The following is a 15,897-nucleotide window of genomic DNA, read 5'->3' on the forward strand; positions in this document are numbered from 1 at the left end:
AATTGTGTTGATAGGCCACGTAAAACCAGAGTTATGATAAAAATATATGCAATGTTTGGTTTTCTTCCTGAATACTATCATTGTTTATATTTACTGCAGGAAGAAACGGTAAAAACAGCGTTTTATAAGGAAAACGCTCGAAAGCACTCTCCGCCTGAGAGAAAAAACAAAACCAAAAAAACCCCACCCTTTTCTATTGGTCGAAAAATGTACCATGTTGACCAATCAGAAAATTATATGGCAACATGGCATTTAGTTGTTTAGGAAGGGGGAAGCTTTAGGAGTGATGGTGGTGTTTTGACATGTGAGAGATTTGCGATGTTTAGCACAACTCTTGTGTAGTTAGTGTGTAGTGTAGTCAATAGTTTTGTTGTGTGTGTCAGAACAATGAGGCAACTGCTGAATGTTACAGGCGTTACAGCAGTGATACATCTCCTGTTGTCAGGCCTGCAGATATCATGTTGTTCTCCTTTATCTCATAGTGGACAGAAACATTTTTTTGGAGTGGCACAAATAATTTGTGTGGCATCAAATTTGATGCAGAACAGCTGATTGTGCTGTAAATAGTTTGAAATGTTTATTTTAAAAAATGCCTTCGCTGCAAAACTCAGTTATGTTTTTGTAGAAGTAACTAAATAATTAATTGTCCAACATTGGTCATTATATACTGTATTTTGTAGTCAGAGAGTTACAGGACTCTCTCTCAGACCACAGACTCATAATACAAGTCAGAGCTTTATTTAAAATTAAAAAAAAAAAAAGGAAGAAGAAGAAGAAAAAAAAAGTTGTGTTTTCAAAATTGGAGTTCAAGTTATTTTTACTTCCAATAGTGTTAACATAGTACAAAGGTCATGAACAAGATTTTTTTTACATTTTCATTGTAAGTGGGATAAAGCAGTTAATTAAAAGTAGTCTAACATAAATGTAAATGCTGTGATTTGATTATTTTAATAAACCATGTAACTTGGACGGATTCGATGTTGGTGTGACCACAGTGCACACGTCTGCTGTTGCTCAGAGTGGTCCAAGGGATCGCTCGGGGAGTTTGTGCGTTCGCTCACACACATGAAAAATTAGAGGGAACATTGCTTGATTCCATCGATATTTCGATCGATCTGCCCACCTTTAATGTTAGCAACATAATGCAGTCGTTTCTGTCCTAGAGCAGTCTCCATTTTACCATCATGCTCTTTATAAAAATAAAAGTAATGTCCATATCTACGCTGTGCCACTATTGTCCTTCTCTAGCACACAAACTAAAATCAGCTGATCGTAGTGAGAGTAGAAGAACCAATAAGTGGGATCGCTAGGCAGGGAGACTAACGATTTAAAGGAATTGGACTACTGGGAACTGGTTCTCTACAAGAACCAGTTCTTGATTCCCATCTATAATTATTGATGCTGGTAACTCTGATGTCAGGGCTCTAGAGGGCGACCAATTTGGCAAATGCGACCAAATTTTTCAGTGGTGCGACTAAAAAAAAAATCTTGTTCGAGCCAGCAGCAAAAGAAGCAGCAAACTAGGCTTTACATTTGATCAATGTCATCATGAATTCCCTCTGATTTTTGCTGTTTTGCTTCCACCACGATAAAAATCACAGTTCATGCACAGCTCTCTCTCTCTCTCTCTGTACTTCAAGAACAGTTTCCCGTCTCAAATCTCTGTTTTCTGCATTATTCATTCGCTTATTACCCACCAGTCTACCGTTGTTTACAGCACTGTCGGCCGCTGTCTTTTTCTTTTTTTTCACTTAAATGACCTCGGACAAGAAAACCTGCTGTTCAATACTGAAGAAATTAAAACTTTTTAAAATTATGCAAAATTACAGAATATCGCAGAATAATTTAAGGTTATCTGCTATAAAAAGTCAGGTCAGAAAAATCTCCTTCAAGTTTTTCTGTGTTTTATTCTCAGTAACTTTGACACAAAGGCATCTGCTGTGATGTTCACAATTCTGATGAAGTCTCACATGTATCAGTACTGATAAATGATCAGAATTATAATATTTCTGACTGTCTGAGGCTAAATTGAATCGAATCAGGACTTTGACAAACCGGAATCGAATGGATTATAGAAATCAGTGATAATACCCGGCCCTAGTGAGCAGCCTAGGCCTAGCTGTAGCTGTGGGTAATAAGAAAAGATGAAAATAACTACTGATAACTTTTTTGTTAAGTTAAGGCCTGGTCCGTATGAAATTCATAGCCAGTGCTCTGACACAGTGCCATCAACCTCTGAATGCTGAAAAAGCACAGTGTATCCAGAAAACACATTATATGCTGCAATAAATGCACTGCAAGTGTCCCCTCTCCCCACTGCCTTTCAGCAGCATGCAACAGCAAACAGGTCGTCAGAGGAGGGCGAGATGATGATTAAGTTTAACATTTTCTACAATATTGTCAAAGCACTTTAAGCACAAGATTGTTAGTTAATAATTTAGAAATTAACATTTTCTGTATGGACTGCAAGGGTCCAGTTCCTTTTTCATTCTATATTCTTTAAAAAAATAATAACAATAATAACATTAAATAAAAAATAGACATATCTGCCTTTTAAACCAGACACCAAGTCCTCTACAAATTTATTAATTTGTTGTTTAGCTAAGGTTGAAACCTGACTAAAAAAAATGTCTGAAAGTTAATGAAAATAAAACCACCATGTTAGTGTTTCATCCCAATCAATGACAGACAATTTCACTTTCCATGACCCCCTCAGATCTTGAGCCCATGTCATCATATCTTAAACCTCATGTGAACGATCATGGTGTTAGCCACACCCATAGCAATAATCCCACACAAAGGAATTACTGCAATGAATTATATATCGGACTGAGCAAAACACTAATATCACAATTGCAGCTGGTTCAAAATGCTGTTGCTACACTCTTGACAGGCACATGGAGGCGTGATAATATTTCGGCCAGTCAATTGCACTAGCCTTCTTTGAAGCACAGGATCAATTTCAAAATATTGTTGCATCCATCAATCAAAGTGCTAAAAGCATTTTCATCAATGTCTGTTGTGCTTAAATGTGCTATATAAATGAATTGACTTGACTAGAAAAGAGAATATAATGTTGCCAGTGTGAAAACTAAATCACTGACTTGTACAGGAACAACTGATAAAAAGCAACACTCCTAACAGTTGTACCTGGAAGTGCTGAAAAACAAAACAAAACAACAAATACCAAAAAACCCTAAAACAAGTTGTTTTTCCATACAGGAATATCAACCTGAACTAAAGTTTCAAATTCAAAATACACTACATTTTGTTACAGAGAAATATTACTATGCAAGTTTGATAAAAGGTACTATATTAGAGCTTTCCTGGTTCCAAGAAAAAAAAATATTTAGGGATGATGTGATTGTTGATCTAGTTCAGTTTGTTTAGTTTGGTTTTGTAAGGTTCCCTTTGCTGTGTCCTGCACAAGGCAGCTCATTTGGCAATAACAAGTTAGTCTGGAGTGCAGGTTCTTAGCTGGTGACCAGAGTAGACCAAGTATATCCAAGTGAAACAGTCTTTGCACATCAAAAACGCAGACAGCAGGGGGTATTGCACTTGAGGTCCTCTGGTTATGACTTTCCTGTATGAATGGAGCGCTAAAAAAAATAAGTAGACCATACCACGACCGTTATTAGGTGATTTAAAAGTTTGTCCCAGCAGCAAACTTTTAAATCACCTTTTTTGGGGTTTTAGTCCAACTATGTTAAACTCTAAATTCTTCACAAGAAATTGGTCATAATCTAACATAATTGTCTTTTTCTTTCAGTATTTTTGTTGTTTTTAACTCAATTTGAAAGTTTGGTTAGGCTGAGCTGGAAATGGCAAGCTCACCACATACTGAGTATGTGGTATAGACACAAACACATACAGACAGACACACAGACTAGAACACACTAACATAAGAAGAAATACCAGTGTGGAAAAGTTAAGCTGTGAGTGGAGGTGACAGAGGCCCTCAAGGGAAACCCAAACACAAGCAGGGCCATGCCTATTCCTGCCCATTTGTGTGTCTTTGTAGGCATGTGTGCATGCCACCTCCCAAAGGATCGTCCCTCAACAACTACAAAACTAGGACAAAGCCCAAGGAATAACAGGAAAAAAATAAGAGACAAAAGCAAGAGAAAAGGACATAAGAGGAAAGTGAGATGGTAAAGGGTGAAAAGGTCAAGACGGATAGAGACAGAGACAGACACAAGGGAAAAAGCCAACCTGTACAGAGGGAAACCAAGATGGATGGAAAGAGACACGAGAAGAACAAGGTAATGAGGGAAATGGGAAATTGTGGGAAAAAACAGTCAAACATTCACAATGTGTGAAGTTCACTGAATCTTGACGGAATTCGTATCTACAGCAGGACTTCTGTTCTAAACCCCTCTGGAGTGATAACAGCAGAAAGAAATTTTAGAGCAATACAACTTGTTAAAATATTTTGAGAACTACTGGAGATATTAAACAGTGTGTACATGTCCTGGGATAGTAGATCAAGTTTGCAGTTTAATGTAAGAATGTAAGTAAGAAAAAGGGAATCAGAAAAGCAGACAAAACAGAGCCAACCCCACCACCCTAAGTGACACTGATTCTAGACCAAGACCGAATGCTGTGCATAGAAGTTACCTTGTTGAATTACATTGGCAGCATAAAAATGTAATTTTACAGTTTACCTATTGGGAATGATAACAGCAATATCCTCTTGTAAAAAACAGTATTGTGCTGTTTACAGTATAAGACATCCAGCTGTCTGGTTGCCTTTATACTGTTATCTTAGGTTTTTTTAGGATATCCGGATATCCAGTTTATTTCGATAAAATATACATGTCCTCATCCTTAATCGGTTTCTTGTCTTTCTTAAACTATGACTTACAGTGTAGCTCAACATTTGCATGATATGACTTTTGCAGTAGGAGTTCCACAATGGTGGTTCATTTTTAGCTCAACCTCAACACTGTTCTCAAGCACAAACACCCTAGAAATCACAAGGCACAATCATAACAATTGGAATCTATACCTCAACTAACGTATTGCTGGGTTCCATCCAGTCTGGGGCCTTTAGCGTGGAGTTCACGTGTGCTCCCCAAGTCTGTGATGGGTCTCTCTGGGTACTTTGGCTTCCTCCCAACATCATGTGTGGGGTTCTGTTAGATTCTCAGATTCTAAACTTAATCATAGGTGTGAATCTGAGAGTGAATGGTTGTTTTTCTGTCTGTGTTAGCTCTGTGACAGACCGGTGATGTGTTCAGAGTGTAACAAGTCTCACGCTAGGACAGTTATAAGCTCCTGCCACCATGAATATAATAAGTGGAAGAAAGTTAACAGCACTTAGCAGTGGTGCCAATACTGTATCATCGCTGTTAGTAATAAAACATTATTTGTGTATTTGGGAACCAACTTTCCTATGAATTACAAAGCATGTGCAGCTAGTTTATTTTCTCACATGGTAAGCAAAGCGCTATGACCTTTTAAATAAAATGCTCTATTCAGAGTGCAAGTTGATCATTTAACATCAAGACAGCTTAAACTTGTACAAATTAGTATCGTCCAGATTCAAAACTGCCAATGCAAATTTTCAGTGCTTACAGCCCCATGCATTTTCTTTCAGCAAATATTTGGTCAGGCAGGAAAACTTTTACTCAACTTTGTCAGTAATAGCTAAAGTGTCATATGCAATGAGATGCATTTAAGGCACTGAAGCAGCAACAAAGTGACAGTCTCGCCACATGCTGTTAAAGAAACAACACCTTCAGTATTGTGACACAGTTCTGTGCTAATATTGTCAGCATGTGAGTTTAAGACATTTGTTCTTATGAAATGTAAAGATTTGTGTTAAATAATATTACCTTCACCGCATCTCATCTGCTTCCATATTGGCTTGTGCTTGTAGTCATGATGTCTTTTGACAACCCACACAGTTGAGTCAGCTCTGGCCTTATGTGAAGAGTAGTAAAAATATATAACAGGCAATAAGAAATGAAAAAAAAATTGTCCTGCAGTGTCTCCTTCAAACTGCATTATCTTATTTATTTTTTGTTTTGTTTCCTTGTTGTTTTTTCCATTTTTGGAAATCATTAAAAAGTCTACAGATTTATCTTATTTATCAAAAAAGGTTTTTGTTTTTTCTCCCCAGAGTTGGTATTGAGTGTGTTCTATGCAGCAAAAAGAGCATTTCCCCCAAACGTACTGAAGGCTTGGCCCTCCATAGCCATAAATACATCTGACTCATGCATCAGAATGAGTTTTACTTAACCCAAGTCTGAAATTCCATAATTGAATTTCAAGCCACTCATATTCATTTATTTCATTTTCAGAAATGAATTGTGAATGCATGCACAGAGAACGAAGACCAACCACAGAGCTGCTACCTCTGATCTCAACACAGAAACCACTATCCCAGCATGTGATAACTTAATGGTCATACTCCATCCCAGAGACATCAAAAAGCACTACTTTTAACCACAGAAGATTTCTTTGAACCCGTGTGACACAGGACAGTACAATAGTCCTTATGTGGACAAAGAGGCAAATCCCACAGCAATTACACTCTGCCTTCTTCACTTTCACCGCTGCTCTATTGTTTGGCTGTGTGTGTCCTGCTCTTACTTTGTTTTTGTCTGTCTTTCTAATACTACCCCATATCTTCTTCTTTAACACAGTCATATGTCTTCATAGCTTTCCATCGCTAGCTTTCCTTCTAATCACCTCAGTCATACAGTTTTTCTTTGTTTTGTCCATTAAGAAGTCTTCCATGATGGTGTGGAGAACAGTCATTAACAAAAGCACATCAGAATTTCATGTTAGCTGAAGGTATAAGTGTTATATAAACTGTTACGGAACTAAAACCGAAAATAAACAGTGTATATGTTCCATGATGTGTTTTGTGCATCATAAGTCATCTACAGATCTGTCAGCAACCGTGTAGTTATTGATCAGTGGATGCTGAAGCATTTGGGAACACTGTAAGATTGCCCTCCAAATTTTCACCTATGCAGATGAAATCCTAAGTTTGATCATTTTCCTTTGGAAAAACTTGAGAGCTAAAATGTGCTTTTTATCACAAAATATTTGTAGTGTATTGCCTGTCAATATGTCACTTGTATGAAGACATTATAGTTGATTTTATTAATAATACCCCATTTCCACTTCCTATCCTAACATGTTATAAAATCCATCACTGTGGCTGCACACATCTAGCCATGAAATTACCTAGTCACTCACCATAATCTATCCACTCACCCCACACACCACTGAGTACACTGCACTACTGTGTCACTGATAATGACTCAAGTTCTAAAAGTATCCACTGAAATAGCTTTTGCCTCTTTAAAGTAAACCACCACCATCACTGCGGAACTGACATTAGATTCTAATGATGTACCAGAAAACATTATCTGATGCTGTAAAACTGATATCCCAGCCTGGACAGCATGGCTAGTAACTCAACAGGGGCAGGGATAGCTCAGTAGGTAGAGTGGTGGCCCCATGATCGGAAGGTCGGGGGTTCGATTCCCCTGAACAGCTACCCTGAGGTACCCCTGAGCAAGGTACCGTCCCTACACACTGCTCCCCGGGCGCCCAATGGCTGCCCACTGCTTCACTGAGTGAATGGGTTAAATGCAGAGAGCGATTTTCCCCACGGGGACCAATAAAGTACACTTTCTTTCTAACAATGCACACTTTAATTGTAATATCTGAGTATAGAAGCCATGCACATGTACTGAAGAACACCATCCCAATACATGTTCATGATTCCTAAGAAATGAAACGTGTGGTACATTTTAGTCGTTTCTGCCTAGAAATATTCATCTGAAAAGTGCAGACTTCAATTGGATGTCCGTGGTTAGCATCAGTAGCAAGACACGATTTGGTGTTCAACCCAGGCTCAACTGCCCAGCACAGTCGTGCACAGAGAACTATTGCCACATAAGAATGTCAACATTTAATGACACTATAAAGCCATTTTTTTTTCTTCAGTACCTTGGGTTTGAAAATTCTCATTACATTCAATTTAATTGCGAATAGATTTCAATATGGCTAACATTATGGGAAACCCATTCTTATGACAAACTATAGAAAAGGTATAGTTGGGGAAGATGTGTTTGGTTAACAATTGATAAAAAGTCAAATGTAAATCGCAGGCCAGTAGCAGAAGACGAAAAATGAGTGACCCTCCATCATTCAGACCTCAGTTTAGATGTTTATGCACAAAATGTAAATAGTGAAATTAAATCTTTAGAATAATGACTTCTTACAGATTACACTAGACAGTAAAATTACTTGAATTCCAACAGTTTCTTCCAATGTCACAGTGATTGAACTACATGAATACTGACTATCTACTTAGATGGATTGCTTGGATCGGCTGATATCCATGGCATCATCTCTTATCAAAATTGTTTTTTTCTTGTTTTGTTTTGGTTTTTTTTGCATAAAATGTTATTTGGGAAAACAAGTAAGCAATTGATGTACTAACATTTTCAGAATTGAGGCATACTGCTTTAGATAATGTATTGTTCTGAAAGATAATATAATTTTAAAACATGAAGTTGAGCACTTCAGTCTCTAAAAGTTACACTTAATTTACCAGTCAGAAGTGATGTCTCTAGGATGTAAGACTACTAAGTTCTGGTCGATAAATGTCACTTTTTAGTCTCTAAAAAATTGCTTCCGACCTGTGCCTTTTACGTAAGGCTAAAATTTCACTTTTATCAATTTTATTAATATAAAAAACAAAAAATATATCTAAAAAAAAAATGTTTAATTCTCTAGACCATCGAGTATTGTCTTAGGATCTGTATTCTTCATGTCACTTTTATTTAGGGCTTTTCCATGTATTGAATATCTAAATTAATGTGTCTTCTTGTATATTGTAAAATAATTATTATTTTCAACTAGGTGCATAGTTACTGGGTGGCAAACTGCAGACAAAGAAACAAACTCAAGGAAAGCAACTTCTCCTGTAACTAAGGGACATTTCTGCGATCTTGCTTTTCTTTTTCTGTGCAATACACTGTGTTTCACAGCTATTCTCCCTTTATTATCAAATCACAAAATCTTGTTTTCTGAATTATGATTTTTCCATGGTGTGTGAACAATATATAAGCTTCTGTAATCTGTCAGTGCATTTCCTTTCAGTGTATTTGTATGTGTAACATGTTAGAGGCAAAGAAGAGCAGTGAATTTATAATGTGCACGTATCTATTTAGTACGAAAAAAGGAAATATACAATAAGCGATAATGCTGACTGCTGCCAAGACTATGACATTAACACCCAGAACTTATCAAGGACGCTGTCAGCACATCTCTCCCCCTCTCTCGCTTTTGCTCTCTCTGTCACTCACTCTGACTCAAAAATATCTATACAGAAAAAAGTGCACACACAGCCAAGAAGGGAGAGGCTAAAAGAGAAAGACAGAGAGGAGGTGGAGGACATTATCTTGATGAAACAGCGCTTGATACAGTAGCCAGAGCCAACCAGAACATAGCTCTGCTTTCTTTTAATGGAGATTACACAGTCAAGGTCCAGCCTGAGCTCATCTTATTTAACACTGCATACAACTACATCATTGTGAGTGTGTGCATGTGTGTTTGTGACAGTGTGTATGATCTAATATGCTGCTATCTTGCGACACATCAGCCATAATTACTGCACACCTCCTGACCTATGATCTGGCAGCCAATCAAATCCCCCACTATTGCTGACCAACGCGAGCACACATGAGTACTGGGGATGTGGTGCAACACACCTCACATCAATCCACCATCACAAGGTCTGCAAATTACTTGTCTTATTCAGGGTTTTAGATGCAAGTATGTTGCTGTTATTACATTGAGTATATCAGAGGGTCTTTACAAGACCTGACAAATGACAAAAAAGTATTTCCTCATGTGCGCACTTATACTTTCTGAAATGCAGTAGCTGTGTTCAGTGAGAATGCTGCTTCTGACATTTTCACTTTGTTCTTAAGGTTTTTTAAATTGGCCCTAAATTCACTTTCAGGTAGTGTTTTAAAAGGCCCAGTCTCTTAATTGCAGCATTCTAAAAACCAGCGGAGTCAAGACTCTAATAATTTGTAGACCTTGATTTCACATCTCTCTCTCCATCTCAGTCTCTCTCGCTCAGTCTCTCTCTCTCTCTCTCTCTCTCTCATGCTGTAACATATAGCTCTTCTTTTTTCTTCCTGTTTGCAGGGTGTTCTTCTTTCTGTGGCATTGTATAGGTTGGAGTCAGATCATACATACCTCCTTGTCTACATATTTTCTTGCCCGGTTTCCTGGCACATTCCTTGGATATTCTTTTGACTGTAAAATGAATAGAAAACTAAAGAATAACATGGAGCCCCTGGACGCGCAGTGCACACAGGAGCTGGCATGCACACGCACACACGAACACTCACGCAGTGCTGATTGACTGAAAAAGACTTGGAGAGGAAGGAAGGGAGAAATAAAGACAGGGGGAAAGAATGAATAACACCAGCTCAATCAGAGCAGTATTCACTCTATCAGTCGGCCAGCCAGCCAGTCATTCAGCCAGTCAGCCAAATCAATCGGTGATGATCATGACAACAACTGTCTTGTTTAATGAACTGTAGCCATTGTGGATGAGCACAATACGCTATGATGAGCTGCAGACATGAGAGTGGGGGGGGAGGGGGCCCTGCAGAGCAGGGCAAATAAAGAAATGAGAAAAAAAGAGGAGCTGAGAGGAAAATCTGTTCAAAAAGTCTGAAAGAATAAATGTGGAAGAAAAAATATTGAGGCAGATGTGGAGTGAAATTAAAAGTATGCACACTGTTCTCTCTTTCACACGTCACTCTTGCACATTCATGTAGTATAAGAAATATCATGCACATTTAACATGCACAAGGTCATGCTTTCCCTTCTAATGACAGACATACAAGGACAGAAACAGAAATTCACTCTCACATAGTAACAACACACCCCAACAACACTTTTTTTTCCTCTATCAGAAGGTTGTGGGTTTAATTCTCTCTGCCCCACCTCCCTCTGTACTCAGCCATCCTACCCTGGGCTTGCAGGCAAACTCACCATCCTCAGTGGGAACATAGATGTTAAGATAGAGGCAGTCCTCGCTCTGGTCCTGGACGTAGGTAGACACCACATCGATGCTGTTGGTGAACCACACTGGCAGCATGACATCTGGCAGACGGCCCTCGACGATGCTCTGGGGACACACTGGGGCAAAGTGTGTGGCATTGCGAATGTCAGGCCATGGTGCCGCTGGCTCAGGTGGCTGAAAGCGGCGCTCACCAGTAGGTGGCGCGGCATATGGAACGCCCAGAAATTGTATGACAGGACCCAGGATCTCATTGTTCAGCTCCTTCTTGATACCACGAAGCTTGCCATTGGCTGTGGTTACTATTGGGTCATTCTCATCAAGTTTCTGAGCCAACACAACAGCTGGACATGCCTGCAGAAGCAGCAATCCCAGCCATATTAGAGTGGATACCCACCAGCTAGCCTTTAAGGAACCTTCTAGACCTACATATCCCATACTTCTGCTCCCACATGTAGCACTCTGAAGTAGCCGACATCCAATCCTCGAATGCTGCCTCCACTCAAACATGGCTGCTGTCCCACGTTTTACACTTGGTTGCTTTCTCTGTTTTTGGCCAGTTCTTGCTCGTGAAACAAACTCCTTATTTCCTTTTTCTCACTTATACCATGCAGATGCAAACACAAACACAATCACAAAACTGACATTCATACAAAAGTAAGGTATAAGGAAATTGGTAACTCCGGAGCAAACGAGGGTTGTGGATGCTAATGATCCGTTTTAAAACCAAAGCACTGCAAAGCATCCAGTAGAACTGTAGCAGCCATCAGTTTCCTCCAAATTGGTGAAAGAAAATCTGTGAAATATTCCTCACAGTATGGAAATATATTCCTCAAAAAGGTCCTGTAAACAATCACTGGACTGAAGAAGAAAACACTGAAGATTTCATCTTTAGGCACCACTTCTCAGGAGATAGACAAGCCAGTCAGTGATGATGGTTTCCATATTGCCATGTACAGCGGCAGAAGCAGCGATTGCGGTGCAGTGGGTCTAGTAGGTACTTGTACTGTGAAGAGTCAAGTCCAAAGTTGGTCCCCTGCAACACAGTGAACACACATTTAGCATTCACACTAAGAAGGCAATGACCATTTTTAACCAGTACCATTTTAAATTTACAAAATTAATTTTTCTTACTTCACAGCATTGTAGACATGCCATTTAATTTGTCTCATACCCATATGCACGGATGGTTACATGAGATAACATTCCTCAGCAACACACAAGGTATCAATCAGCATGCATGGCAACAAATTATAATGTAGAGTTTAATTGTATACACTACTGACAGTGTGACACTCCATCCCACCGAGAGGGGCTGATATTTAGACAGACCTTAACTTGGATCCCAGAAGCAACAAGGCTTACAGTCAAAGCCACAGGTCATTTCAATGAAAGTGGATATTGTGACATCATTAGTGCCAGTGTACCACATGTTATGGAGAGGCAAAATTTGGAGATGGTAAATGGGTATGTAGCAAGGAACTTCATACAGGTGGCTACAGTTTGTGTCATGTCACAGACCTTGTATTAACATTCCCCAGAAACTTTGCCTGTTTTACCATTCTCCCAGTAAGTCTGTCTAATGAGATATATGGTAGTAACACAAATTAATTCCAGCTGAAACAAGGTAACACACAATTTTTACTTCACCCTTTACGCCACTATGTGTTTGTGTGTGTGCATGAAATTGTCGAACATGAAGGTATGTCCTTCACACTATGTGGTTTTCTACCTTTCCCACACTTCTTAGTAGTCACTGTTCCATCTGGATGAGCTCACCTTCAATTTCATACATTGAGGTAATCCTGTTTAACTGCACACACACAGCAAACTGTCAAACTAGCTAAAATTAACACAGAACTGCAATTTCACTAAAACACTAACATGTTATACTCCTAAAAGTTTGTGTATATCTGTATATGAAAGACTGATTGATCATGCAAGCAAGTACAACTGTGATTAACGGAAGCAACACAACAATGAGGGAAGACTAGAACCTGAACCTAAGTGTCCATACACAAACAGGAAATCTAAGAAGGCTAAGTTGACTGATGCACAATCCTACATATTAATATCTGATAATATCTTACCCAGCCCCAGTTACTGTCACTATCCTGCAAGACTGAATATTTTGTTGAAAACATTGTGTTAGCATAATGCAATAGGGGGCATTTTTTCCAACTTAAAAAAAGCTTTGAGCCACAAAGATATACATGTACATAAAAGTAGGAGTGATATGTAGAGTCAATGTACATATCACTTCTACTATGTGATATGTACAGTACATATACTGTACATGAGTGAATTAAAAAGATGAAGGAAAAGCCATTCCCATTTAATATTCAATTTTACCTGAAGGAGTCCTCCTTTTTTCTTGCAATGTTTTCTGTGTCTTTTTTGCAAGTCAAAATTTGTCTGCTATATTTCTGAGTGAATGCTGTGCTTCTGTTTGAAGTTAGAAGGTGGTGGTTTTAATGAGAAACATGGCTTTGCAGAATATTTTTTTTTTGCTACTGTTTCTATTTATTTACCAAAAAAATACAGACATTACACCTAGTTTGACATGACAGCTTACTATGAAACTGCACAAATCATTACAGTATAAATCATTGCACATGGTTTTCATCATATCTGAATGCTCAAAAAAGAGAGGTTCAGGTAACTGATGTATTTCAAGGCCAGGTGCATTTGTACTGTATAGTTTTTCTGCTTCAACACACTCAATACTCTTTTCTGGCATCGTTGTATTAAACTCAGTTGTATATAGCATTTGTATTCTATTTTATTCAAATGTATATAGTATTTTATTTTATTCTATTCTATTGTGTACAGTATCTTATTGATAGCTTATTCCAGTGTTTATTTTTTTCTAATTTTTCTATGTAACTTTGCGCTGTCCACTGCTGTAACAAAGGTTACCTTAGGTTACCTTATCTTATCTTATCTTTAATTTTAATTATAATCAGATAAATCAAGTTCATTAGTCAGCTTGAATGAATGACTAAATGATTAAAAGGGCTGGGCGATATGGCCTAAAATCCATAATTCATATTCATCCATATTCATAATTTGAAGCATGTGCGGTAACAATATATATCGCGATATATTCTTTTCTTCTGTAAACGTATTTTCCACACTATAACGTGCACTCAAAATCCTTTAATTTCCACAAAAATCGACAGTGCGCCTTTTGTATGAATTCTGGTTATGCTTACTGACCTTGAACCGATTTTATGTAGTACACGGCGCTCAAAAATCTGTCAAAAATGTTTTAGTACAACTTTGGTAAGCTACAAAGCTGGATCGAAAACTCCGTCTGCTTCAGGTCCCAAAGTCAAACGAACACTGTCTCCACTGAGAGTGAGAAACTGTCTAGATTCTTTCATCTTTAATAAAACGATCAGTGTTGCTGCTTTACCAGATATAACAATTAAGTTTAACAGTCAGACATCCATGAAAACAGAATTTATTAAATTGAACGGAGTTAGAAGTTAGCAGGAAGTTAGCTCGCTAGTTTCCACCTAAATATGTTCTGACTGAGAGATTTCTGAAAAAATTAAAATGTACAGCTCTGCTATCACTTCCAACAGAAAACTAAACAGCAGTGACTTTTGTAGGGTTACTGAAGTTGGACTAGCTGGTATATAATGATGTGCTACGTGATCGCAAGCGACACAACTATGTTAGCATAACATTATCATAGTGAAGCTGGAGGATGAGCGCTAACTTTTTTCCACTCGATAAAAGTTAAAGTGAGTGTTCCTGATGGTTAGGGACAAATGTAATCACATGGCAGGATGCTGTAAACGGACTAAACTTCAGTCAGGAGAACAACTGAGATAATCCATCCAGAATACGAGGTTAGTCATTAATATACTGCAACAACATGGGAATAGAGCATCTGCGAGAGAATTCAACATTAATGAATCAATGGTACGGAAGAGGAGGAAGCGCAGTTTTTGGTTTTCCTCATATTCCAAAACGTGCTTTGTCTCTTTGCTATTACTGTTGCCCAGCATAATTTGCAGATGATATTGCTTGCAGCCTCTGCAATGATTTCGACCAAAACAGGCACAGCTTGATGACACCATCAACATGCACTATTGCGGTAGTGCAGTATAGTCAAAATCTTTACCACTGGCCAAATTCATATCGTTTCTATCGTATACCGTTTAACCCCCCCACCCCTACCTAGATAGTTACAATTCAACATATCCTACAATCACAAGTGTGGCTCCAGCTGTATTGCAACTTGTTGGTCATCATATGGTCAATCCCATATGTCTTTGTAAGTCATGTGACCTATATTTGTTCTGTGACAGTGCTATGAAATACAGAGCAGTCGAGCTTGGGAAGCTGGGACTAATGAAGAATGTTTTTTCTTTTCTTTTTTTTTTTTGAATACAGCTGATGCCCTCTCACTGTGTCAATGTATTTCTTCTATATCTCAATTTTGCTTTAATTCATCAGCTTAAGGAATAAAAACTCCTGAAAGGACCCACACCATTATGATGTCAAATGATGTGTAGTAGCTACAGTTAGGGTAATTGGTAATATGAAACTGTCTGTAAACGGGAATGCAAAAATGGGTGTCTATCTCTGTGTTAGCCCTGTGATGGACTTGCAACCTTCCAGGCTGTACCCCACCTCTTGGCCTATGACAGCTGGAATAGGGTCAACACCCATGCCCCCAGTGAGTGTGAATTGGATAAGTGCTTCTTTTTTTTTCTGAACATCACCTTCTGATTTATGAACAACACACACACACACACACACACACACACACACACACACACACACACACACACACACACACACACACACAC

General features: G+C 38.5%; 1 protein-coding gene across 1 annotated transcript in view; it reads right to left on the reverse strand.

Annotated features, from left to right (window-relative positions):
* LOC102210587 (neuroligin-1-like) overlaps nucleotides 1–15,897 on the reverse strand; it is a gene marked incomplete at its 3' end in the record, with an annotated part of 129,985 nt that overhangs the window by 89,655 nt on the left and 24,433 nt on the right. Inside the window, exons 2-3 of the mRNA XM_005748447.1 lie at nucleotides 11,044–12,107; nucleotides 10,237–10,296 (exon numbers count right to left, since the gene is read on the reverse strand). Coding sequence (XP_005748504.1) covers nucleotides 10,237–10,296; nucleotides 11,044–11,581 — 598 coding nt within the window. The remainder of the gene's footprint in view (nucleotides 1–10,236; nucleotides 10,297–11,043; nucleotides 12,108–15,897) is intronic.

Source organism: Pundamilia nyererei, unplaced genomic scaffold (genome assembly GCF_000239375.1).
Source record: "Pundamilia nyererei isolate P.nyererei 1_Seehausen unplaced genomic scaffold, PunNye1.0 scaffold00222, whole genome shotgun sequence".
NCBI lineage: Eukaryota > Metazoa > Chordata > Actinopteri > Cichliformes > Cichlidae > Pundamilia > Pundamilia nyererei.